The sequence below is a fragment of the Littorina saxatilis genome, linkage group LG1 (assembly GCF_037325665.1).
Source record: "Littorina saxatilis isolate snail1 linkage group LG1, US_GU_Lsax_2.0, whole genome shotgun sequence".
Taxonomy (NCBI): Eukaryota; Metazoa; Mollusca; class Gastropoda; order Littorinimorpha; family Littorinidae; genus Littorina; species Littorina saxatilis.
In genome coordinates, this window is record NC_090245.1 from 100,335,002 (window position 1) to 100,361,663 (window position 26,662).

Here is a 26,662-nt window from a genome sequence, read left to right on the forward strand (position 1 = left end):
TATTAGTGTTTGATGACCTTGTACGAGTACATGACCTCAGAGAAATATAATTCTATAATGTGTATGAAGTGAGATCTTTGTAACATCAAACACTTCCAGGGTTAGACGACCCATTGACATGCCGGCCCAGGTCTGGTAAATCCTAGTCAAATGTCAAGGTCACAATAGGGTCAAGTTCTATGACGGCCTACTAGGGCCAAAACTAAAAATTAGTAATTAACCCGTGAAAGTTACTAATTTTCACAAGAAAATTACAATTATGACGTGAAAATTACTTACTAATTTTCAAGTGTTAATGTCTAATTTTGAGTTTTGGCTCGCCTCCTGACGGCTTACTAGCGCCAAAACTAAAAATTAGTAATTTTCACGCGTTAATTACTCATTTTCATGTGCCTCGTGACTATGGAGGTTCAATGCGCATGCGCGACTGTTACACCGGCCAGAGCGAAACATCCTTCGATTCAATACTTTTCTGGTCCATAGTTCTTTAATCCGATGCAAATTAACAATAAGACCTGAGCGCATGTGTAAATAACCGTGACATACAACTGTCTGTCCGACAACTTGTTGAATAACGAATTCTATCGAAAGATATTTGTGAAAGTGTTTGAGTCTAGACCGAACAGAGCCGTCTGGTAGCATACGTCCGGCCAGACGCCATTTTTCCTCTCGATTCGAACATTTTCGAATCGATTGTCCGTCACTAATACACTACAAAGCAGATGTATGAATGTAGTAGTGGAAATAAATATGAGGTACGGCTGTCTGCCCGACAACTTGTCGAATAAGGAATTATATTGAAAGATATATGTGAAAGTGTGAGACCACAACTGATCAAAAGTCCGTCTGCTAAAAACAGCTTCAAATCGAAAGTTTTCGGGGTCGATTATTCCTTTCTAAGATACCCAAAACAACGTTAAGGAAAGCGCTATTGCAGAAAACTGTGACATGCATCTTCCGATCCCGTCGGATAACTTGCTCGATAAGGCCTTCTATTAAAAGATATAGTCCGACTACTGTGACCGAAAACGAGGCAAAAATGAAAATTAGTAATTAACACTGTTAATTAATCATTTTCACGTGAAAATGGTAACCCTAGGTTTTGGCACTAGTATGCCGTCATAAAGTTCCGGCCAATAAGGACATGATAATTAATAATAATATCCCAACTAAAAAGCGGGCATTGATTGTCAAAAGAATTGAATGCTCCATGGGCAAGAGGTTGGAATAACGCGTCAGATCATATTGTATGTAGCAATTTTCCTTGTCCAAATCTTTGAGTCTTGAGAAACGTATGCATCAGTGACCGACCGAAGACGGAGACATGAGAACAAAACTGATATCGGAATAAACGCCATAAATTTCAGGCCTGAAAGTGGCGAGCATTTTACTCGCCATGGCAAGTAGAAACATGTAACTGGCGAGTAGAAATGTTCATCTACTCGCCAAATGCGAGTAAAGTTGCTGAAACAAATTGTTGGTTTGGCTAGTAAAGTTTGCTCTCTGGCTAGTACATTTTCAGACTCACTAGACAAAGGCAAGTACACCATTTGTTGGACTTTCAGGGCTGAACTTAGACTGTAGAAAGTGACATGCTCAACACATCTCCTGTCACTGAGAGGATAACACGCGTTGACAGGAACAAGCAACATTCATCCTCTGACTTTGCATTTAACTCTCACTTACTTTTGTTGCCTCTATTTAGAGTGCTTAGTGCCCTCCCCTCTGATACTAAGATTAAATGCTGAGGTCTGCTGTAATGAATTCTACTGTATCAAACACTCATGGCTGCGAGAGCAGAATCATTGAAAGTGTTTTCAGCAGACGACAGGTGAAATGGATGAGTGAGTTCAAGCGATGATAACACATTGTCAACCTCAGATAATCTCTCTCAGGCGTAGGTCTTCGACTGGCGGATGGAGGATCGAACTACGGACGTGTGGAGCTCCAGTTCCAGGGCGAGTGGGGCCGTGTGTGTGATTACTACTGGACCAACACGGACTCCACCATCGCCTGCAAACAGCTTGGCTTCAAGGGCGGAAAGACCGCTCCCTACAACCAGAGAGTCAGACACCCAGATCGAAGTGCAAAGGTAAAGCCGCTCTTTGGCTTGTTTTTGTCAAATTTCAAGGTCACAGCATGAAAATGTTTGCTGGAAAAGATCTGTCACTACTGGAAATATCCACCGATCTATCAAGTCCGTGAAGTATTGAAGCTTTGATGTAATTGTTTGATTAGAGGTCACAGCTTAGTGTCTGGGATATTTTAATCTAGGCTAGACTTGGTGATCAAGTTATGTCATTATGTCGGGGAAGAGGTCTCTCAAAACCCAGTAAGAGTGGACTCAGCTTGGCTGCATCTGGGTCAAAGAAAGGAATACTATGATTCTTTTGTATTTGTCTATCTAAATTTGGAGGATGTTGAGTCGAGTATGAAGCTAGTGATGATGATTGGGTGGGGGTGGAGCAAGTTTGTGGGATATTCTTATGATTGGATAACAAATAAGTTTAATACAGGTCCCATTAGGATCAAGTTTGGGTCAATAAATGGAAATCAACATTGTCGATTTCGCAAAATGTACTTCACGAAGCTTGCTGCACGAAGCTTTGGCACTGACTGTTTGGTTAGGCCAAAAAAAAAAATAGGTCTGTTTACGGTAGCCCGACCGACCCTATTTTTTTCGCGCGACCCTAGACTTTTTTTTGGCATTTGGGGTAAAAAAAAAAAAAAATAACGTAAAAAAATATGGTTTTTTGGAGAAAAAAAAAAAATTTCCCGACCTACCGACCCTATTTTTTTGGCCTATGTTACCGTAAACAGACCTATTTTTTTTTGGCCTCAACAGACTTTGTGAAGTCTTTGTGGAGTCAACTTCGGGCTCAATTAGGAACACCATTTACCAAGACAAGTCTGTGCATTCTTGGTTGAAGAGTTTCATCCACCCTAGGAAAGACTAGTCACAGTCATAATGTTTTTAGGTTCATTCTTAGAGGCTTGTATATTGACTAAATATTTTGATATCGCTTTACACGACATGTTCAGATCTTTTTGTTCATAACCTCTGTATAACTTAAATCCGTTTCCAAACTCCCTCCTTTTTAAGACCAGATTTTAATTTTATTGAGATGTTTTAACAAGGACGGGAATGGGGTACACTGTACCATGGTAAAGGTTAATACTGATGTGTTGATGACTAATAGCTAGGTCTGTGCGCTGATCTAAATAGAAGGACATTCTTTCAGCTTTTCCCTTTGTCTGTGTCATTCAAAGAAGTGTAATTATTGTGCCTTTTGCATAGTTAACATGCTGTTGAACATTTAATGAATGAAAGCTGATTGTGTGTTGTCTTTTTAGATGTGGATGTACTATGTGAATTGCTACGGCCATGAGAGGACGCTGTTTGAATGTTACAACTACTGGAATTATCAGAGCTTTTGGTCTTCTGACGCTAATGTCATCTGTTACAATAACGGTCAGTGCATTTTGTTGGTTTAGATATTATTTTGTTTAAGTTAGTAGCCGATTTGATATTGTTTGACTAGTAAGTGGTTTTGATGCTGTTTGGTTGCAGTTTTGAAGACGTTTTAATTTTGAGTTGTGAAAGCAAGAGTAGAAGTAGAAACAAGTGTTGACCATAACGGGGCAATACGCCGCCAGGTGGTGACATGGGGGCGGGACATGAATACCGACAATTAAATCCCCCCCCCCCCCCCCGGCGAAATTGATCAGTAAGTTGTACACATTTGGTTAGCGGAGTAGGGTGAGGTAGTAGTAGGAGGTGGAACAGCGCTTTAAAGAAGAAAAATGGGTACTTTTCCTGTCCGAGGCTTTTTCTGCTGCATGTATACACTTATCACTGTTTGGTGCTCTCTGGCACACCGTCCGCCAGACCCAACAAACCCCCACTTATCACTGTTTGGTGCTCTCTGGCACACCGTCCGCCAGACCCAACCAACCCCCACTTATCACTGTTTGGTGCTCTCTGGCACACCGTCCGCCAGACCCAACCAACCCCCACTTATCACTGTTTGGTGCTCTCTGGCACACCGTCCGCCAGACCCAACCAACCCCCACTTATCACTGTTTGGTGCTCTCTGGCACACCGTCCGCCAGACCCAACCAACCCCCACTTATCACTGTTTGGTGCTCTCTGGCACACCGTCCGCCAGACCCAACAAACCCCCACTTATCACTGTTTGGTGCTCTCTGGCACACCGTCCGCCAGACCCAACAAACCCCCACTTATCACTGTTTGGTGCTCTCTGGCACACCGTCCGCCAGACCCAACCAACCCCCACTTATCACTGTTTGGTGCTCTCTGGCACACCGTCCGCCAGACCCAACCAACCCCCACTTATCACTGTTTGGTGCTCTCTGGCACACCGTCCGCCAGACCCAACAAACCCCCACTTATCACTGTTTGGTGCTCTCTGGCACACCGTCCGCCAGACCCAACCAACCCCCACTTATCACTGTTTGGTGCTCTCTGGCACACCGTCCGCCAGACCCAACCAACCCCCACTTATCACTGTTTGGTGCTCTCTGGCACACCGTCCGCCAGACCCAACAAACCCCCACTTATCACTGTTTGGTGCTCTCTGGCACACCGTCCGCCAGACCCAACCAACCCCCACTTATCACTGTTTGGTGCTCTCTGGCACACCGTCCGCCAGACCCAACAAACCCCCACTTATCACTGTTTGGTGCTCTCTGGCACACCGTCCGCCAGACCCAACCAACCCCCACTTATCACTGTTTGGTGCTCTCTGGCACACCGTCCGCCAGACCCAACAAACCCCCACTTATCACTGTTTGGTGCTCTCTGGCACACCGTCCGCCAGACCCAACCAACCCCCACTTATCACTGTTTGGTGCTCTCTGGCACACCGTCCGCCAGACCCAACAAACCCCCACTTATCACTGTTTGGTGCTCTCTGGCACACCGTCCGCCAGACCCAACCAACCCCCACTTATCACTGTTTGGTGCTCTCTGGCACACCGTCCGCCAGACCCAACCAACCCCCACTTATCACTGTTTGGTGCTCTCTGGCACACCGTCCGCCAGACCCAACAAACCCCCACTTATCACTGTTTGGTGCTCTCTGGCACACCGTCCGCCAGACCCTACCAACCCCCACTTATCACTGTTTGGTGCTCTCTGGCACACCGTCCGCCAGACCCAACAAACCCCCACTTATCACTGTTTGGTGCTCTCTGGCACACCGTCCGCCAGACCCAACCAACCCCCACTTATCACTGTTTGGTGCTCTCTGGCACACCGTCCGCCAGACCCAACCAACCCCCACTTATCACTGTTTGGTGCTCTCTGGCACACCGTCCGCCAGACCCAACCAACCCCCACTTATCACTGTTTGGTGCTCTCTGGCACACCGTCCGCCAGACCCAACAAACCCCCACTTATCACTGTTTGGTGCTCTCTGGCACACCGTCCGCCAGACCCAACAAACCCCCACTTATCACTGTTTGGTGCTCTCTGGCACACCGTCCGCCAGACCCAACCAACCCCCACTTATCACTGTTTGGTGCTCTCTGGCACACCGTCCGCCAGACCCAACAAACCCCCACTTATCACTGTTTGGTGCTCTCTGGCACACAGTCCGCCAGACCCAACCAACCCCCACTTATCACTGTTTGGTGCTCACTGGCACACCGTCCGCCAGACCCAACCAACCCCCACTTATCACTGTTTGGTGCTCACTGGCACACCGTCCGCCAGACCCAACAAACCCCCACTTATCACTGTTTGGTGCTCTCTGGCACACCGTCCGCCAGACCCAACAAAAACAAAGGGACAAACATCATCACACCGCTTAGATTAAACAGTCACGGTTTCTCCTTACGTATGTCGGGTCGTAGATACCGTTAGTGGTATTCGTGCCCGCGACTGTATGATTTTGCATCTAGAGGTCAATACTGTTCAGACACCGATACATAGCTAGGTCATTCAACGCGTTATGAAAAACTCAATGGTGGCAAATTGTTCATATGACATAAATAAAAGTTACTCCAAAAAAGTTGGTATTGTTTAGCATCAAAACGAGATCTTTTGTTCATAAAGCAGTATGATAGATATTGTTATACTATTTTTTCCATTTTTGAGATCGCTCTTTCGGAAATTCCCGTTCGCTCTTCCCAGATTAGTTAAGATGTTTCAAACCAAGACGTACGCGTTGACGTACACGTTCCCCTTCAATTAAAAACGTCTTTAAAAACAATTAAACGGATTAAAAAATATATATAATCTGACTAGTGTACACACCCATGCTTTGTGAAAACACCCATTCTTCGTGAATAAAGGTCGCACTAGCTGTTAATGGATTCTAAATTGCTTAGCCTACTAGTACTGAACATTTCTCCGATGTCAAGTGTTAGGTTGCGACGCGCATCCTCATGTGAAACCTTGAATTTGGGTTTTTTCCCTGGCTGGCTGCGTAAAGGGTAAGATGTTTCAAACCAAGACATACGCGTTGACGTACACGTTCACATTCAATTGAAAACGTCTTTGAAAACAACTAAAACGGATTAAAAAATATATAATCTGACTAGTGTACAAACCCATGCTTCGTGAAAACACCCATGCTTCGTGAAAAAAGGTGGCACTAGCTGTTATTGTTAATGGATTCTGAATTGCTTACTGCACATTTCTTTGACGTCAAGTGTTAGTTGTTGTCTTTTCCCCTGGCTGGCTGCGTAAAGCTCATGTCTTCCGTTTTACTACCGCTATAACCTAATTTTTTGCACACATCGTATGCGCCACTCACAAAATGTGAGCTCAATTGAGCTGTCTGTGTGTTTGTGTCTTCACTGAATTCTGGTAATGAATATCTTATTTTTGACATGCAGCTGTCTAATGACTATTATTTTGTCTGTGTCTGTCTGTTTTTCTTTTATTCTGGTTATGAGTTTCACATTTGTGATCATGAAGCTGTCTGTGTGTCTGTGTCTTCACTGAATTCTGGTAATGAATACCTTATTTGTGATCATGAATCAGTCCACATGACTCTTTGCCTGTGTCTGTCTGTCATTCCTGAATTCTGGTAAAGAATTTTTTATTTCTGATTATGAAGTTGTCTATTTGTCAATATGTCTGTGTCTTTCAGTCTTTCCCGAATTCTGGTAATGAATTTCTCCGTTGTGGTTATAAAACTGTCTTTGTCTCTGACTATCCCTGTGTCTATATCATCTCTTGCTGATGTGGTCGGTGGATTTCAGTACGCCTGTCTCGAGGCAATCACGTGTCTATGCCTATGACCATGACTATGTCTGTGTTATCCCTTACTGATGCGGTCAGCGGATTTCAGTGCGCCTGTCTTGAGGCAATGAGGTGTCTGTGTCTATGTCGATGTCTTGTGTCTATGTCTGTGTATATGTCGATGTCTTGTGTCTATGTCTGTGTATATATCATCCCTTACTGATGCGGTCAGTGGATTTCAGTGCGCCTGTCTCGAGGCAATCAGGTGTCTGTGTCTATGTCGATGTCTTGTGTCTATGTCTGTGTATATGTCGATGTCTTGTGTCTATGTCTGTGCATATATCATCCCTTACTGATGCGGTCAGTGGATTTCAGTGCGCCTGTCTCGAGGCAATCAGGTGTCGGCCGGCGTTGTGGAGGTCATCATCAACAACAACTGGGGGTCTGTCTGCGATGACCAGTGGAGCGACAGAAACACGCGTGAGTCCCTTTTACAAAAAACATTCTGATGAACACCCTTGTTGATATTTATGTACAGTAGAACACACCTCTCCAGACCACAAAAATGTTTAGAAAATCAGATCTTGGAAGGGAGGTCTGTTGAGCCTCCTGTCTGTGAAGATCGCCCAAGGGACTGACCAAAAGAGATTGTTATAGACAGGTAGTTGCAATGGAAAGGTGAATGATAAAGCAAACACAACCATCGTCTGGGATCCTTTGGGGGTGTCCAATGACGAGAAAGATCCTATTTTGTTTGACTGCCATTACTTAGATCAAACAAAATCTACAAATGAACGTTGCAACAGTTGTCCATTACCACTTGTGAACGTGTGTAAGGGCACAGCGACAATTATAGCATGTAACTGTGTATGCCTAACAAGAGACTGTGGCAATAAGTACATGATCCATTAATGGAACTTTTTTTTAAGCTAGAACATTGAAACTGTACGCACTTCTATGTTCTAGGTTCTATAGTTCAATGAGCTGTAGACATGACCCATGTCTGCTTGACCGTCGTCATATTTTAAGGCCATTACAGGTTACAATTTGAGTCAAGAAATGGAAGATCATTATTTACTCCTATGTTTTCAAAGCTAAATCCTTGAAACTGCATGGCCTAAGTCTGGTTGACCCCAGACAAATGTCAAGTTCAGGGCGGGGTTTATTCGTTGAAAATTGAAAAACTATCATTTTTGCGGTTTGGATGCTAGATCACTGACTTCCAGGACTGGATGGCCAATAGACATACATCTGGTTGACCGTGGTAAAATAACAAGGTCACAATTGTAAGGAGTTTTAAATTATTATTAATGGCTGTCAATTACTCTTAAGTGAGACGCCACTTCAGACAAATATGTGTCTGTTGTTTGTCATTAATACTATTTGCACCAGTTGGTTAAATGTGTTGAAAATACAACATGCCTGGCAACTCGATAATCATGGCGCCGCTTGACACAACCATGACTTGATTTGTTTATCACTACAGTTTTTGGTACAAGTTAAGCAGTGTGACAAGTGGACTACTGTGTCACCCTTCACAGCAGGCTCTGCAGTTGTCGGCCGTTGAATAGCGCGAGCTATTTATAGCTCGACGTTTCTTGTACGTCGCTGACACCTGAATTGTAGAGTTCTGTTTGTGGTAGGGTCTGGCTGCTGCGGTCTCCTTGTATGTCATGTCATGGATTCATGTCATGTCGTGTTTTGTCACGTGCATGTCATGTCACACTCAGCACGAGTAATTCACTGCAGTTGCTGGCCCGTAGAGTGCGTTCTTTCACAAGCAAACATGCTGATTACATAGCGACTGCTTTAACGCACCTCGAGCTTACATAGCCAAGTCAGTGCTCAAATAGCGATTTTCTCCCGAATTCCTGAGGGTAAAGGGGGACAATCACATTTTCGTTGTGTCTTAAACACACGACACAGCTCCCTCTGCTCTTGGCGTGGGTCCAGAAAGGGGGCTAGCTGCCCTTGGTGGCGTTCCCACTCGCCCTGCAGGAGTCCTCGTGTTTCTCGGGAGAGAAGTGAAAGTCGCTAGAGGGGTGAGCTTCAGCTCACTCTTTGTCTAGGGACGCTTTTGTTACCCTGCTTTTATCCTGCCTTTTTAACCCTGAGCTGTTTGGCTTGTTTTTTCTTGGTGACCGTACCGTACCTTGTAAGTGATGAGCCAAGTTGCTAAACACAAACTGCCAAACACCACCTTTGCTGATAGGCGGGAAACGTTCATCTGGGTAGATAACTACCTTCCAACGGACACCACTGCTCTGAGGGAGCAAGATTGGTCCCTTAATATGGACCAAACAGCAAGCGGTTCTGACCGCGCCCCAGATATTCCCATGGAATCACTGAATGAGACTGACCGGGCCAGCCGGACTGGTCAGTCCCCAAAATCCAAACAGCTTAATAAAGCAATCACCAATGAGAAAACCAGCATATCTTCTCCTTTCAAGAGAAAGAGATTGCGGGAGGACGACCCTGAGGGGGGGCAGAGCTCTCCGGAATCTCTTCTCTTCCGGGATAGCCCCCCACGCTCTCAGATTACTGATCATTTTGAGGAAGACTTCACCGAAGTCAATCGTAAGAAGCCCAAAAAGAAAAAGAAGCAAAAGGTCCTCTGCGAGGGTCCCCCTCTTCAGGGAAACACAGGTATTTCCCATGCAACATCTGCCCGGGGGGTCGACACCTCCCAACCCCTAACTGAATCACAAGAAAACCAGACAACTCAACAGCCACTACCACCTGCCAATACACACACACACACAAAACAAAGACCCCGAAGAAAACTTCTTTACCAACCCAAGCAACCTCCTCCCTCCTTCTTAGAGTTCCCCGTGGTGGTGCAGGACCTGAAGGAGGGCCCTGCAACATTGCAGGGACTCGGCCTCAGGAGGAAAAAAACTTTTGACCTTGCCATCGGCGAGGTCAAAGAAATACGCATGCTGGCAGCTGGGAGCGTCCTGGTAGGGTGCTCCTCAGCATCACAACAAAACAAGCTATTGAGGCTGGACTCGATCGGCGGCATCAAAGTGAAATGCCACCGTCCGGAGGTAACAACCGAAGGTGTCATTAAACGCATACCCACAATACATTCAGGAACAGACCTGTCTGAGATGGCAGTGGGCGTGCGCGTCCGGATGGAGGATGGGAGTCTTGTAGAAAAGGGCCCCTCCTCGGTTCGATCTTTTCGCCGTCTTCTCCTTAGGGATGGGAAACCGTCTCAGGCGGTCCGTGTCACGTTTACAACGGCAATTCTTCCAGACAGCGTCGTTCTGGAGAGTGAGGTGTACGGCGTCGAACCCTACACTCCTCCAGTGCGGCGCTGTACGAAGTGCCAGAGACTATCGCACCTAAAACAACAATGCAAATCAAAAGTGCAGATCTGCCCCCGATGTGGCTCCAAGGGCCACGACGGAGCGACGTGCACCAAGGCCAAACATTGCGTAAACTGCAAGGGCGAGCATTCCGCCGCTTATCTTGGATGCCCGGAAATGAGACTGAGGTTGCAGGCCAATAAGATCAGGTCGGCAGCATACATACCATATTCTGAGGCCCTGGATCGGGCGCGGCGAGAGCTCGCCAAACAACAAAATAAAACAGCGACTGCCCCAGCGGAAATGAGGGACTCCTTCTGGCGTCCCCCTCCGCAACCGATCCGGCGGACCTCAACCCCCCGGTCCGGGTACTCTTTGGCTGTCCAGAGACCCCCCCTGGGTGGGCAAGTAAATAAAATACAAGAAATCAAAAACAAAATGACCGAACATGACAATACACTCCTTCCAGTTCATGCGGACAGTTCTGCTGCAACCGCGAAGCACCAAACAACTTCGCAAAATCCAAATCCTGGCCCCCAGGCGCCCTGTAAGTCTCAGACGGCTCGGGCAGAGGCGCCGCTTCATGGGACCCCCGGGTTAAAGGCCTCCCTCCTACGCAAAGCCCAGAACAGGAAGGAGGACTCGAAAGAAGAGCAGCTCTTCGAGAGGTTGATGGGGAGAATGGAGGAGGGATTGGCCCAGAGATTCAGAGAATACAAACTTAAAACTGAACAGGAAATAAAGCAGCAGATGAGGGAGGAGCAGGAGAAGGCAGAGCTTGAGCTAGCCGACGCTGCACTAGATAAGCTAAAAACAGGAGAGCAATATGCAAATTTAAATGAACAACAAAGAGGCCTTCAAGGTTTCATCGAGCAGTGCCTCGGCTTCATGGTTAAGGCCAGACAGATGCAGAGTCCTCTCGACCTGATCGACTCCCTCTCAGCTACATACACACAACTCTCCAACACCAAGGTTGAACGCTTCATTCCGGGCGGCGCCACTCTGGCGCTGGGCGCCCTTGCTGGTGCCAAGCAGTTGTCCGTGACGGATATGAAAGCTGTCAAAACCACTTTTTAACCTATTTTAAATCTGCCCTTTAACTTACCTTCTTTGTGCGTGTTAAAATGGCTGAACAAAGTGAAAGCGGTCACGGATTTATCATATTACAGTGGAACTGTCGCTCTATCAACTCTAACTTCTCTCAGCTATATAATTATATATCAAATCACTCTGCTGACATCTTAGTTATCCAGTCAGTCAAGAGAAAACGCTCCCTACTGCCTTCTATAGATGGTTTTGACTTCCCTCCCATAGTAGAGCAAAAGGGCTCAGGGCAACTCATTCAAACAGCTATTTATCTAAAGTCTTCCTTAAATTACAAACCCTTTGCACCTCTCATCCCTAGTTCAGAAAATCTCAGTACATGTGCTGTTGAAATCGAAATAAAAGGATCCAAAAACCTCAACATAGTTAACATATATTACCCCCACGGGTGTAATAAAAAAGGAACTACCGACTGGCTAAAATCCCTGGATCATGGCAGGGCACACTGGTGCGTGATGGGTGATTTTAATAATCACCACCCTCTGTGGGACTCTGCTAACCCTAGATACAAACATGCCAATAGCAACCTTGCTGACGTCATTTTGGAAACTGACTTTTGTATACTAAACGATGGCTCGGCAACCAGACTTCCAGACAGAGCTGACCATTCCCCGTCAGCAATCGATCTCTCCCTTTGCTCAAATGCCATAGTCACTGACATCGACTGGAACGTTTTCCCGGACGCCCTCGGCTCCGATCACTTACCCATTGTTCTTACCTTCCGCCACTTCGCCCCTAATCGCAATAACTCGGAGGTCAGAAAAAAGTACAATTACAAACAGGCAAATTGGGACAGCTTCCGTGCGGAGCTCGAGGGTGTCAGGGAGGAAACTCTCCTTACGGATGACATCGAAGCCTCTTACAATAACATACGTCAATGTATACTCACTGCTGCCAATAATCACATTCCGCTTAAATCAGTAAATCCTAACTGTAAGGCCAAAAGGAATGAGTGGTGGAATGCAGACTGTGATGAAGCCTTGGCAAACAAGCGATATCACATTAGGACATATCTCAGGCACTGCTCAGACGCTAACTTCACGAATATGAAGTCAGCTGAAATACAATTTAACCAGATCACCGCTGAGGCTAAACTTCAAAACTGGGAAAACTTTGTCCACAAAGAAACTAAAGATTACAAAGACTGTGGCAAAATCTGGAAGAAAATCCGCAGATTTAAATGTAGATACAGAACTAAAGAAAAGCCACTACTATCGGGTGATAAAATGACCACAACTGACTCTGAAAAGGCAAACCTATTAGCAGATACCTTTGCCAAAAATAGTCAATCAAAATCCCTAGATACTGAACGACTCAATTATAGGTTAGATCAGGAGAAGGGTTTCACATACCCCCCAGATGACAACCAGTTGCCTATAAACTGCATGTTTAAGGCAAAAGAAGTCCAAAACGCCATCTCTTCTGTGAAAGACCCAAAAAAATCCACAGGTTTAGACCCAATATCATATCACATGATAAAACATCTACCACCTAACTTTGTTAAGTTGCTCACTCAGTTTTTCAACCTATGCTGGTTAAAGGATACTATCCCCGCAGCGTGGTCAGACTCACAAGTAGTAGCAGTATTGAAGAGCGGAAAACCGGGCAATCTACCTGGCAGTTACCGCCCCATATCACTAACCCCCCACCTCAGCAAGATCTTTGAGCGTGTGGTGAACCAGAGGCTGGAGTTCCACCTCAATAAACACAATATCATTCCTACATGCCAGGCAGGTTTTAGGCAAGGTCGTTCGTGTGCGGACCACATTGTGCACGTCACTGAAAAAATCAAAAAGACCTTGGCACATAGTAATAATTCTCTTCTTGGAACCTTCTTTGATATTAAATCTGCGTACGACAGCGTCTGGCATGCTCGTCTACTCCTAAAACTCGGCAGAATCGGTGTCTCTGGCCACATGTACCAATTCATCAAAAACTTCATCAGCAATCGCAAGATGTCTGTCCGAGTGGGCTCTTCGGTGTCCGAAACCCATGCGCTGGACATGGGGGTTCCCCAGGGCAGTATCATCGCGCCAAACTTATTCAGCATCATGCTCTATGACATTACTTCTGTTAAGGTTGACGGTGCCAGTGTACTTCTGTATGCGGACGACCTCGCCTTAATAGACACTAATAGACCACGCCATAACAGAGTTACCAACACTGTTGACTTATCTTCTTACCAAACTAAAATCGACAACCTCTGTCAATATATGTACACCAACGGCTTCCAACTAGCCTCAAATAAAACAGTCTTTCTTGTTGTCTCCCGTAGACAACTGTACAGGAACTGCAGTATAAAGATAGGTTGTGATATTATCAAACCGAGCTCAGAAGTTAAGTTCCTCGGCGTTATCATCGATACCCGACTTAACTGGACCAGTCATATCGAACATCTGATCAATAAGGCCAACAAGGATCTTTATATCATACGCTACCTGGCGTCCCAATCCTGGGCCAGAGGACGTAAGTGTGTCACAGAGGTAGTGCGGGCATTAATTCGCTCCCGCCTCCTTTACGGGTGCGAAGCTTATTTCGCGACGCGCCCGGCGCTCATGAAAAAACTGGCTATTATAGAGTGCAGGGCGCTCAAAATAGCTCTGGGACTCTCCCAACAAGCGAGTAAGAGTCGAGTCTACAGCGAGTGTGGGTGGCTGCCCCTTGTGGATGAGATAAAACTCCGTTCAGCTCAGTATGCTGTCAGAGCCCACGCGGTAGAGAACTCTGCCTGCGAGGTCCTGACTGACTTTTTTCCTCAGCACCAAAATTATGAGGCCAACACCAAACATAGCACTCAACTCTTGGCCAAAACGCTACCCTTATCCGACACAGTAAACCGCATTCTAGCCGATAGCGGGGTGAAGGTCAGTGAGCTGGCCAGGGTCCCCCCGCCCTCCTACCCGCCTTGGCTTGAGGAAACCCCTACTATCATATACGACAGTGAAGATAATACTACCAAAAAAGATAACCCCGTCTACCTAGCTACTGTCACAAAAGAAATCCTAAACTACAAATTCTCGGAGCATTTAAAAGTCTTTACTGACGGATCCAAATTTGCAGACGGCAGCGTTGGCTGCGCCTTTGTAATCCCAGATCTCAAAATCTCAAGGAAATATACTCTTAATAAAGATATCTCCATATTCTCAGCCGAGCTATTTGCCTTGCTCATGGCATGCACTTTTATAAATGACCTCCCAGTCACACCGCGTGCGGTAGTTTTCTGCTCTGACTCGCGCTCTTCATTACAAGCTCTGCATCGAAACACATCAAATCGGGCAGAGCTACAAAGAGAAATCCTCTTTATATGTCACCAGTTAATCTCATCCGGCACATCCGTATCATTTCTCTGGGTCCCCTCTCACGTAGGGGTCCGGGGAAATGAACTGGCGGATGTCGCTGCCAAAGAAGCGGCAGAATATAGCCCAGCTAACACTAACATCGGCTACTCAGTAACCGAGTTCTACAGTAAAATCCGTAAACTCATTCGAAGTCAGTACGTAACATCTCTGTCCTATCAACCCATTGATATGAACGATCTACACCCCGATCTCCCAACAAACCTCCTCACTATCTTCAGACGCCTCCGTGCCGGCGGCTGCCGCTTCCATATCTTTAACAAGTCCTGCCATTGTGGAGAACCCTATTCATTTCAACACATTTTCGCTCCATGCGCTACAAATAGAATTACCTTTAAAACCTTATATGACCATATGCAGCTCCATGGTCTGAGTCCCCAGGATTATCTGCGCAGTAGCAGTTCTCTAGGCTGGTCACACAGCTTGCTGCTGTGCCGACTGGTCAGGGACTCGGACATGGGGCTGTGGGTATAACTAAGCCCAGATTATCACATCAGCGTGTTTCAGTTTGAGGTCGAGTGGCTCCCGCCATCCCTCCTGATTCCAGCGACTACCCTCTAGACAACATATCCTCACCCAAGGCCCACTAGTCGCCAAACTGTATATATTGTTTTTATTACCACGGCCTTCGTGGCTTACATTTTAATCCTTTTATTTGTAAAAAGTTTTGAGATTTATTGTTCGTGTTCCTCTTACTTGCTCATCTATTTGGTTTTATTGGTGATCCTGAAAGGTTCCACTTTTTAACTCGATTTGAATTAAAAAAAAAAATCATTTTACAAACCCGTTATTCAAGATATAGAATACAGACTTATAATTCTTACCAAGAAACATCTTAACTACTTTTCATTTTAACAAATTCCACAGAGCATTATCAACTCAACCCCACCCCCTGCCCTCCTCTCCTTATTTTTTGTTTCTTTCTTTCCTCTTTTTGAAAGCGGACAAACACTCAAGTCCTTAATGGCTCAAAACCGTAGGACTTTTAATATTAATTTTAACTCCTTGTATGTTCTTGGGAACCTTTGTGTACCCACAACAGTTTTTATAGGGCTAAGAAAATAGCTCCAAAAATTCTCAACCCTGTTTGACTGGGTTCGCCTCCAAACTGAGGTGATAGTTGTGCCGGCTTTAGCCCTCGGTTACACAATATAACATGGTGATCACGGGAAACATAATCCTCTTTGTCCTTTCAGAGCTCACGTGCCAAAATCTTGGCTACGACAATGGCTTCCATCTGTGTTGCAACGCGTTCGGCAACACGTACTACCCGGTCATGGACAGCGTGCAGTGCAGCAGCTCAGACAATGACCTGACGACATGTACTCACAGTGTGCCTAGCAAAACGTACTCCTGTCCTGGCAGTGTCGCCGTCGCATGCTACAAAGGCTCTCAGCCCACAGGTAAAGAATACTGCACTTGGTTTTTGGCTTTAGCAAGAGGCAAAGCCTTCAAGGCACATGTACGAACAGAAAAGTATATCAATCGAGTTCATTCCCTTCCCTAGCTAAATGTTGAATTACTGGGACAACGATGTGTCAGTTTTGCGGTAGATTGTCTGTTCTGCAGTGTATTAACTGTCGGAGGTAAAAAAATAAAAAAAATAAAAAAAAAATAAAAAATAAAAAAATATATAAAAATAAATAAATAAAAAACTGTCGGAGGTATGTAGACATACAAGGACTCGTTGTGCTTGGATCAGTAGACCCAAGACCAATTGTTATAAATATCTGGTATTAATCAGGTTCGATGTAATATGTAGACTGGCTTACGTCAACATAATGCAAAACCAGTTGTGGAATGTCTGAAGGCGCTGTTGGAGTCGATGTGTCATTGCATTATGGTGTGGGAACAGGTAAACCTTATGAATATGCTGAGCTAGAAAGCCTAGAAAGGTCCTGTCCTCCTTTACTATCATGGCAAATAGTGTGCATATGAAATATTTAGTGTCTGAAATATCCTCGAATGTGGGAGTTGCAGCCCAAAAGCGCAACAGAAGAAGATACAATGGTTGTCTGAAACGAATCCTTTCTCTTGTGATGTTTTATTCAACCATCTTGGTTCCTCCCACAGACTACACATACACAATTGAGAGCAGTCCAAGCAACAACACAGGAGCGGTCCTGGTCCGTTTCATGAACATCACGGGCAGAATCTGCAGCGACGGTTGGGACGACAAGGACGCTCAAGTCTTCTGCTCGGAGCTGGGTTTCCAGTTCGGCACAGCCTATGAGCATTTCGCCTACAGCTACTACTCCTACTACGCCGGCAACGGCCCGTACTGGACCAGCAATGTCAACTGTAAAGGGAACGAGACGCGTCTCCGAGACTGTTCGCTGACCGTGGGCCGTGTTTCAGGTTGTCAGAGCAACAAGGCGGCCGGTGTACTCTGCACTAACACAAGGGGTAATTAAAGATTCTTTGCCTGTTAACTCATTGTCTCCCAGGTACGGATATATCCGTACCCACTCATACGGCTCTATCTAACCAGGTACGGATATATCCGATCAGACTGTTAGCTTCAGTCGCTTCCTGTAACGTCGATCTAACGCCTGCGTTCCAGCATGTCGATATACAGTTACTACACAGTTACTACAATTCTGAGTGACCTGCTGCAGCACAGCTGGTCTCGGCTTAAAAAAACGTGGTCAACATAGGTGGGGTAGAAAGTGTTAAGTTTAAACTTGACCAGAGCCTTCTTCCCACCTAAACTATCACCAGGCAAGAGCCAAGAGCCTTCTTCCCACCTAAACTATCACCAGGCAAGAGCCAAGAGCCTTCTTCCCACCTAAACTATCACCAGGCAAGAGCCAAGAGCATTCTTCCCACCTAAACTATCACCAGGCAAGAGCCAAGAGCATTCTTCCCACCTAAACTATCACCAGGCAAGAGCCAAGAGCATTCTTCCCACCTAAACTATCACCAGGCAAGAGCCAAGAGCATTCTTCCCACCTAAACTATCACCAGGCAAGAGCCAAGAGCATTCTTCCCACCTAAACTATCACCAGGCAAGAGCCAAGAGCATTCTTCCCACCTAAACTATCACCAGGCAAGAGCCAAGAGCATTCTTCCCACCTAAACTATCACCAGGCAAGAGCCAAGAGCATTCTTCCCACCTAAACCATCACCAGGCAAGAGCCAAGAGCATTCTTTCACTCGAAAACAATCCCAAAATCAACAACCTGACAGCTTCCCGTGCAAAGTAGGATTTGTTCCTGAATTAATATTGCAGATCGACAATTGCTGTCACTTATAAAATTAATTCAGCAAAAACAAATAAAACACTTGCAAAGAAAGTTGCCGAGTGGTTTTTGTTGGTGTTTGATCAAGTGACATGATGCTCCTACCCAGAGATCTATGGTGATTGATCACAAAATGGCGCACATGGGAATTGGCTGGTGCCTTTGAAGAAAGAAACAAGTCGCGTAAGGCGAAAATACAATATTTAGTCAAGTAGCTGTCGAGCTCACAGAATGAAACTGAACGCAATGCCATTTTTCAGCAAGACCGTATACTCGTAGCATCGTCAGTCCACCGCTCATGGCAAAGGCAGTGAAATTGACAAGAAGAGCGGGGTAGTAGTTGCGCTAAGAAGGATAGCACGCTTTTCTGTACCTCTCTTTGTTTTAACTTTCTGAGCGTGTTTTTAATCCAAACATATCATATCATGTTTTTGGAATCAGGAACCGACAAGGAATAAGATGAAAGTGTTTTTAAATTGATTTCGACAATTTAATTTTGATAATAATTTTTATATATTTAATTTTCAGAGCTTGTTTTTAATCCAAATATAACATATTTATATGTTTTTGGAATCAGCAAATAATGGAGAATAAGATGAACGTAAATTTGGATCGTTTTATAAATTTTTATTTTTTTTTACAATTTTCAGATTTTTAATGACCAAAGTCATCAATTAATTTTTAAGCCACCAAGCTGAAATGCAATACCGAAGTCCGGGCTTCGTCGATGATAACTTGACCAAATTTCAACCAATTTGGTTGAAAAATGAGGGCGTGACAGTGCCGCCTCAACTTTCACGAAAAGCCGGATATGACGTCATCAAAGACATTTATCAAAAAAATGAAAAAAACGTATGGGGATATCATACCCAGGAACTCTCATGTCAAATTTCATAAAGATCGGTCCAGTAGTTTAGTCTGAATCGCTCTACACACACACACAGACAGACAGACACACACACACACGCACATACACCACGACCCTCGTCTCGATTCCCCCCTCTACGTTAAAACATTTAGTCAAAACTTGACTAAATGTAAAAAGAAACTTGTTAAGTCAATAAATCCAAAAACAAAGAGGCTGCCAACGTTCCAAAATTCAGAATCAAAAAACAAAAGACCTTAAAATTTAAAAAATTAAATGTGGTTTTTTTTGGGTTTTTTTTTTAACTGCATCAGTTTTATTAGATACTATTTCAACAAAAACAGCCCAAACACGACTATTATCAACAACACAGAACGGGAGGTAAGTCTTCAAAGACGCACCAAGTGTGCGTTCCGGTTTTTGGACGCCATTTTTGCTAGCATTTTCACAGTAAATCTTAATATTTCCATATCTATTGAATGATTTGGGTATTTTCTTTGATTGTGCCGATTCTCCTATTTCTCTGGCATGTACTGGGTGCTTTGTGACCAGTTTCTCCCCTAGACTGTATTGAAAAATGCGTCGGTGTGAGCTGACCCCCACTTGTGACCAGTAGCTAAGAACAACTCATTAATTGTGATCAATTACATGTTTCTTTTTTTGATGTGTGGATTAAATCATTAACAAATTAAATGTTCACTTAAAAGACCGTTGGGTCAAAATATCTGCGAATGTATTGTTTTGTCAATAACAAACGTTCCAACAACCTACCTTTCTTGTTTTTATATTTAGTCAAGTTTTGACTAAATGTTGTAACATCGAGGGGGAATCGAGACGAGGGTCGTGGTGTATGTGTGTCTGTCTGTCTGTGCGTGTGTGTGTGTGTGTAGAGCGATTCAGACTAAACTACTGGACCGATCTTTATGAAATTTGACATGAGAGTTCCTGGGTATGAAATCCCCGAACCTTTTTTTCATTTTTTTGATGAATGTCTTTGATGACGTCATATCCGGCTTTTCGTGAAAGTTGAGGCGGCACTGTCACGCCCTCATTTTTCAACCAAATTGGTTGAAATTTTGGTCAAGTAATCTTCGACGAAGCCCGGACTTCGGTATTGCATTTCAGCTTGGTGGCTTAAAAATTAATTAATGACTTTGGTCATTAAAAATCTGAAAATTGTAAAAAAAAATAAAAATTTATAAAACGATCCAAATTTACGTTTATCTTATTCTCCATCATTTGCTGATTCCAAAAACATATAAATATGTTATATTCGGATTAAAAACAAGCTCTGAAAATTAAATATATAAAAATTATTATCAAAATTAAATTGTCCAAATCAATTTAAAAACACTTTTATCTTATTCCTTGTCGGTTCCTGATTCCAAAAACATATAGATATGATATGTTTGGATTAAAAACACGCTCAGAAAGTTAAAACAAAGAGAGGTACAGAAAAGCGTGCTATCCTTCTTAGCGCAACTACTACCCCGCTCTTCTTGTCAATTTCACTGCCTTTGCCATGAGCGGTTGACTGACGATGCTACGAGTATACGGTCTTGCTGAAAAATGGCATTGCGTTCAGTTTCATTCTGTGAGTTCGACAGCTACTTGACTAAATATTGTATTTTCGCCTTACGCGACTTGTTTTATTCTCTTTAGTCTGCTCTTAGTCTCATTTGAGGATGAAAGTCGCTTGTTCATTTCAATGCTTGTTATTCTCGCAGTTGCCAGGAGATTTGCTCCTCATAACTCTCACTTACTCTAGATCTATTGCATATGTCGCATGCATTTAGAGCGCTTACTTCACTTTGTTTCTCAGATGATAACATGAATATCATAGTCTTGTTTTGAGAGCTGATACTTGGATCTATTTTTTTTCTTGCCACTGCAATCTGAATGAACTAATAAAACAAACACTGCAGGTTGAATTTGATAAGTGATACCTGCCTTATGTTCGACAGGCGTCTACTTCCGGCTGAGTGGCTCCGACTCGGACCTGAAAGGTCGTGTGGAGGTCAGTGTGGATGGAGTGTGGGGCACGATATGTCGCAGCTATTTCCACAACTACGAAGCGCATGCCGTTTGCCGTTACCTTGGTTACACGGAGGGTCAGACAGACTGGAGCACCACTCAGTACCCAAACCCTCCCAGCAAAATCTACCAGGCCAACCTGCAGTGTCGGGGCAATGAATCATCACTGGAGGACTGTCCCCACGCAGGGTGGAAGGCGGCCAGTTCATCATACTGCTTAAGTCACACCAAAGACGCAAAGGTCGTCTGCTTCGACGACGGTAAGTGACGTAAGTGTGTGTTGGCTGAAGACGGCTGTAAGCGAGAAGTAACTCTATGGCCGGCTTCTGCCATCGTGTCTTTCGTCGCTAGTTTAGGTCCTTATGCTACTGGTGGTCAGGTTATGAAGTGTGTGTGTGTGCGTGAACTTTGAACTTTTAACTTTATTTATCTATCGAGGGTAACAGAATAAGCAATGCATACATGCTTTTTTTCATCCGGCCCTCGCCCATTGAGGGTAACTCGATTAACAACAAGAAGAAATAGAAGTTAAGTTAATTAAAATTCAATTTATATAATTAACATGTCAAAAAATTAAAAAAACATTTCAAAATGCATTATGAAAATCAAACAATGATGATTATTATCACAGAATTATTTACTTGTTTCCAAGAGAAACAGAATGTAGAGTTCCTTGAAGGAAGTTTCACTGAATTGCATTTTAATTAAATCAGAAATGGAGTTCCACAATAAGGCGCCAGAATAAGAAAGACTTGATTTGTAAAGGTCAATTGTAGGGGTTGGGGTAATTAATTTGTTTAGTTTTCTTGCATTATTCCGTTTGAAATTTGAGGCAATGAATGTAGGTGCATTCCCTGACATAATTATATGCATCATTGCATCATTGCACGTGAGACAGACAGAGACAGAGACAGAGACAGAGAGATTGTATGCTTCAGGATAGCAATGCTTAGTTAAACTAACATTAACATTATCTGTTAAAAATGTCATATTTCTTTCTCTCAGGCATATACTAGAAGCATTGTCAGTTTTATGTCACAATGTGTGGTAGACATACCGCGGACTGACAGATCAACATGTAGCTCCTTATGCCTGAAGGGAAGGATGCTGAGTTAGGTATTAATCAGCTGTACGTGTGTTGAGTTATTCTGAACTTAGATGACACCCTCACTCCTTCTACTATTATTCACTTGACTTTGCAGTATCACTCATCCGCATGGGCACACACGTACTCCGACGAAGTTTGACTTCTAACATTATGAATATTTTGAATATTGAATCAGTTCAATTTCAGCAGTTTTGAATAAAAGAGAGAAGCATGTATAAAACAAACAGTGAGAAACAAAAAGCAACAACCCTTTTATTTTGCCTATCTTTACTTGCAAGGTCCGCTAGCATGTGCATGTGTCGGGAATATTGTTTGACCCCTTGACCTCATTTGTATGATAATTATATAGACAGATATGTGAAGATATGGTTTAGTTATCTAATGGACGGTCTCTCTCACGTACGTAGTATTTTATTTGATTTCTTTGTTTATTCTTCGATCATACTTGTTCTTCGTTTCATGTGTGTATTATAGTAGGGACTAGCTGTAAGAAAGGATCATGATTATGAACCTAATGCTATCATCCCTCGGTAATAAAGTTTTCGAGTTGGAGTACAGTGGTACCTCCCCATTAAGACCTCCAAAGCTCTGAGACTGAAAACCAGGTCTGAAAAGGGAGGGAGTCTTATAACGGAGGTACATTTACACAGTTTAAGAACAAGACATCTGAAAAAGCAAGGTCTTTAAAACGAAGAAGTCTTAAAGGTCCTTGTCGCCATTTGACCATTAAAGGTGGTCGTCCACATTTTTGCTTTTTTTCAATAATCTTATGGTTAGATTTCGCTAAAAAGTTATGTCAGATGATGAATGAACCATGGGGAAAAAAGTTATAGAAAAAAAATATGTAAAAAAAGATTTTATTTTTGGGTAGCGTGACTCACGCTTCCAATATTTTGTTTTCTGTTTGCTGAGAACATGTGCTTTGCCTAAAAATACTGACCAATCAAATTCATGTCACTATGCTTATAGCCACGCCCAAACAAGTGCAGCAACAGTTTGACACTGGAGCGCTGTCCACGCTTTTTTTTAAACGCACGAAATGCACGGGATTTGAGAGGAGCTTTGCGCTTGGCATTTTCCAAATAAGGATATCCTACTATGAGTACTACGCTGGAATACTACAATGAATTTTCAAACGGCTACAGTGGCTTCGTCTTTCCTGATCGAAAGGGGGTGTATTGTTGATATTTGTAAATAATAGACTCTGCATTTTAATGGTCAAATGGCGATTTCGGTATAAAAATGTAGACAAGGACCTTTAAGAACAAGACATCTGAAAAAGTAAGGTCTTTAAAAAGAGGAAGTCTTCAATTGTGGTGTCTTAAAAGGGGAGTTTGACTGTATCAAGCCATTTACTGCATCTGTTTGCAGTGCGCATTGGTGGTAGCTACAACAGTAACATCAAGCAGGGGCCGGTCCAGTTTTACCGTAACGGCACCTGGTACAACCTCTGTGACTCTGGATTTGACGACGTTACTGCCAAGTAAGCTAAGATACCTTTGTTGGCATTAAGTGTGTGTGTGTGTGTGTGTGTGTGTGTGTGTGTGTGTGTGTGTGTGTGTGTGTGTGTGTGTGTGTGTGTGTGTGTGTGTGTGTTTTTGAAGGAGGTCACATTTGGCAAAAGACGATTTTTGGAAATAACTCTCTCGGGTGTGTATGGGTTGTGAAAGAGTGAATGCCCTTGCTTTTCCTCTGACAAATAATTTCACACGTGCTCCTGTCCACGTCACACCCCTCGCTAGTGATTGGCCCTTCCACGTCACACCCCTCGCCAGTGATTGGTCCTTCCACGTCACACCCCTCGCTAGTGATTGGCCCTTCCACGTCACACCCCTCGCTAGTGAGTGGCCCTTCCACGTCACACCCCTCGCTAGTGATTGGCCCTTCCACGTCACCCCTCGCTAGTGATTGGCCCTTCCACGTCACACCCCTCGCTAGTGAGTGGCCCTTCCACGTCACACCCCTCGCTAGTGATTGGTCCTTCCAATGTATGTCCGAGTAAAAAGCAAGGGCATTCATTTTTTCACAAACCAGGATGTTGTACATTGGTAACCAGCCTATCTGATTTTATCATGATTTTTATTCCACAGGCGTGTTTGCCAAGATCTGGAATTTGTTGACGGGAAAGCTGTGTGCTGTTCAGCCTACGGGTCGACTTCATACTACGTACGAGCGTTCGACACGCACCTCAACTACACCATGCAGTGTACAGGCAGCGAGCGGTCCTCCAGCGACTGTGTCAAGCCCGGCACGTGCGACACAGGCAGATACGCCTCCGTCGTCTGCTTTGGTAGCAACGACTACGTGGACGAGAGCAGTAAGTTTAGGCATTTGTTTGTTTGTGTGTGTGTGTGTGTGTGTGTGTGTGTGTGTGTGTGTGTGTGTGTGTGTGTGTGTGTGTGTGTGTGTGTGTGTGTGTGTGTGTGTGTGTGTGTGTGTGTTACAGAAAACAGAATTATTTAGTGCCCAAGTTTGGGAATTCGTTTTAACAGATGCGGGTTTCGCTCCATTCACTTCAGCTAAGCACACCCAACATGCGCAACTATAATAAAAAAAAATTTAAAAAATAAGTTCAACGACATCAATTAATATTGGAGATTGTTTGATGTGGATGGGTATGTGTGGGGGAGGGGCAGAAGTAAAGGTGTGTTGAAACTGCCAGGAACAGGACGGATGTGTGGGGGAGGGGCAGAAGTAAAGGTGTGTTGAAACTGCCAGGAACAGGACGGATGTGTGGGGGAGGGGCAGAAGTAAAGGTGTGTTGAAACTGCCAGGAACAGGACGGATGTGGGGTGGTCAAGGGCAGGAAAGAAGAAATCTTACTACACGCTGAAGTAGAGTTGGCTTCCTTCCCGAGGTAACAGAACAACAGCATTATCTCTTCTTCTTTTTTGTTAATGGGGTGTATTTCTTGGTTTTGTTTCTACAGCTCTAAATGGGTCCCAGAACAACCACATCCTGCAAACAATACTAACGATACGCATGATAATGAAAATAGTGTGCGTCCTTTGACCTGCTATTTTCAGGCTCAGTGTGTCTCGGGACCTCTTCATTGACTTTCTAGTACCTTTGTTTCGGCATCTAGTGCGTAAAGTATGTGGGCAGCCTGTTCATTTCACTTTGTTACAATATGTCTTTGTTGATCACGCTATTTCAGCATTTACCTTTGGTTCTTGACACTCACCCTCCCCCTTCTGTCTTTAGAAGAATTAGAAAGAGAATAGTAAGACGTTCCTACTCCTATAACGTGCGATTCCCTGTGGACTTTTCAGCCTACAAGTTCGACTTCCTGGACCCCAGCAAGACGAGCGGAGTGGTTGCCGTGACGCACATGAACGTCACGGGACGCGTGTGTAACTCCAACTGGGACGATGCAGACGCACAGGTCCTGTGTAACACTAAGGGACACCTGTTTGGAATTGGCTACCACTACTCTCAGTACAACTACGCCTCCTTCAGTAGCCGGGGACCCTTCTGGGCCAGCAGCTTCAACTGTACAGGGAACGAAACGCGACTCCAGGACTGTCCCTACAGCGACCGCCTTCACCTCGGCAACTGCAGTAAGGCCGACCTGGCTGGGGCTGTCTGCTTCAATGACAGCGGTGAGGATTATTTGCTTTGGTCGCTGTTCAGTTATATTGTTTTTCTTTTTCCGCATAGTGCCTCCTGTACTGCATTGTCTCTCCCCTACCCTCCCGCCCCCCTCACACCACCTCTCTTTTTCAACAACAACTCCGAACATGAACATTTGAGATTGAAAATTTGAGATGAACAACTCTGACTATTTTTTTCAATGGGGAAGAGGGAGGGGGGGGCAAAGTGAGGAAAACAAAGAGAATCAGAGAGTAACAGAAAGAGGCCCAGAGAGAGAAAGAAAGAGGCCCAGAGAGAGAAAGTAAGAGGCCCAGAGAGAGAAAGAAAGGGGGGTTTGTGGAAGGCTTTTCCGACCCTCAGTATTTAGCTTGTCATAAGATGTCCCACCAATTTCAGATGGTTAGGATCGCGTCAAATGGAAAAGAGCCGCACACTCTACCAAAAGGCCACAATCACTATTAGGTATTTAGCACAACGTCGTCAAACATACAACAGTCAAGCTTATTCTGTCTGGATTAAAAAAAAAATATATATATATATATCAAAAGGAAGCAACCACGCTTAACATAGCCAACAGTGTGAGGTGTGTGCATGTTTTCTGGAGCGGAAAGCAATAAGCAGTTTTTGTTCTCATACATTTTTTTCTGCGGGGATATAGGTCAGTCGGGAGCGGCGCTGGCTTCAAAACGAGTTGTCGTTGTCGGCGTGGGTTTGATCCCCCTGTTCAGCAAGGGCTTTATTTGCCAGAGTCTCCTCGGTGTCTGAACACACCCGTGTACATGCATGCGCACTATAAAATACCCAACTACACAGTGAAAGTCTCAGGGCTTGGAAA

The 26,662-nt window shown here is 44.4% G+C and overlaps 1 protein-coding gene across 1 annotated transcript in view; it reads left to right on the forward strand.

Annotated features, from left to right (window-relative positions):
• The window catches only part of LOC138957062 (uncharacterized), a 213,563-nt gene that overhangs the window by 164,242 nt on the left and 22,659 nt on the right, over positions 1-26,662 (forward strand). Inside the window, exons 52-60 of the mRNA XM_070328263.1 lie at positions 1,896-2,092; positions 3,355-3,472; positions 7,589-7,693; positions 16,181-16,387; positions 17,058-17,390; positions 21,056-21,385; positions 23,605-23,716; positions 24,324-24,550; positions 25,506-25,835. Coding sequence (XP_070184364.1) covers positions 1,896-2,092; positions 3,355-3,472; positions 7,589-7,693; positions 16,181-16,387; positions 17,058-17,390; positions 21,056-21,385; positions 23,605-23,716; positions 24,324-24,550; positions 25,506-25,835 — 1,959 coding nt within the window. The remainder of the gene's footprint in view (positions 1-1,895; positions 2,093-3,354; positions 3,473-7,588; positions 7,694-16,180; positions 16,388-17,057; positions 17,391-21,055; positions 21,386-23,604; positions 23,717-24,323; positions 24,551-25,505; positions 25,836-26,662) is intronic.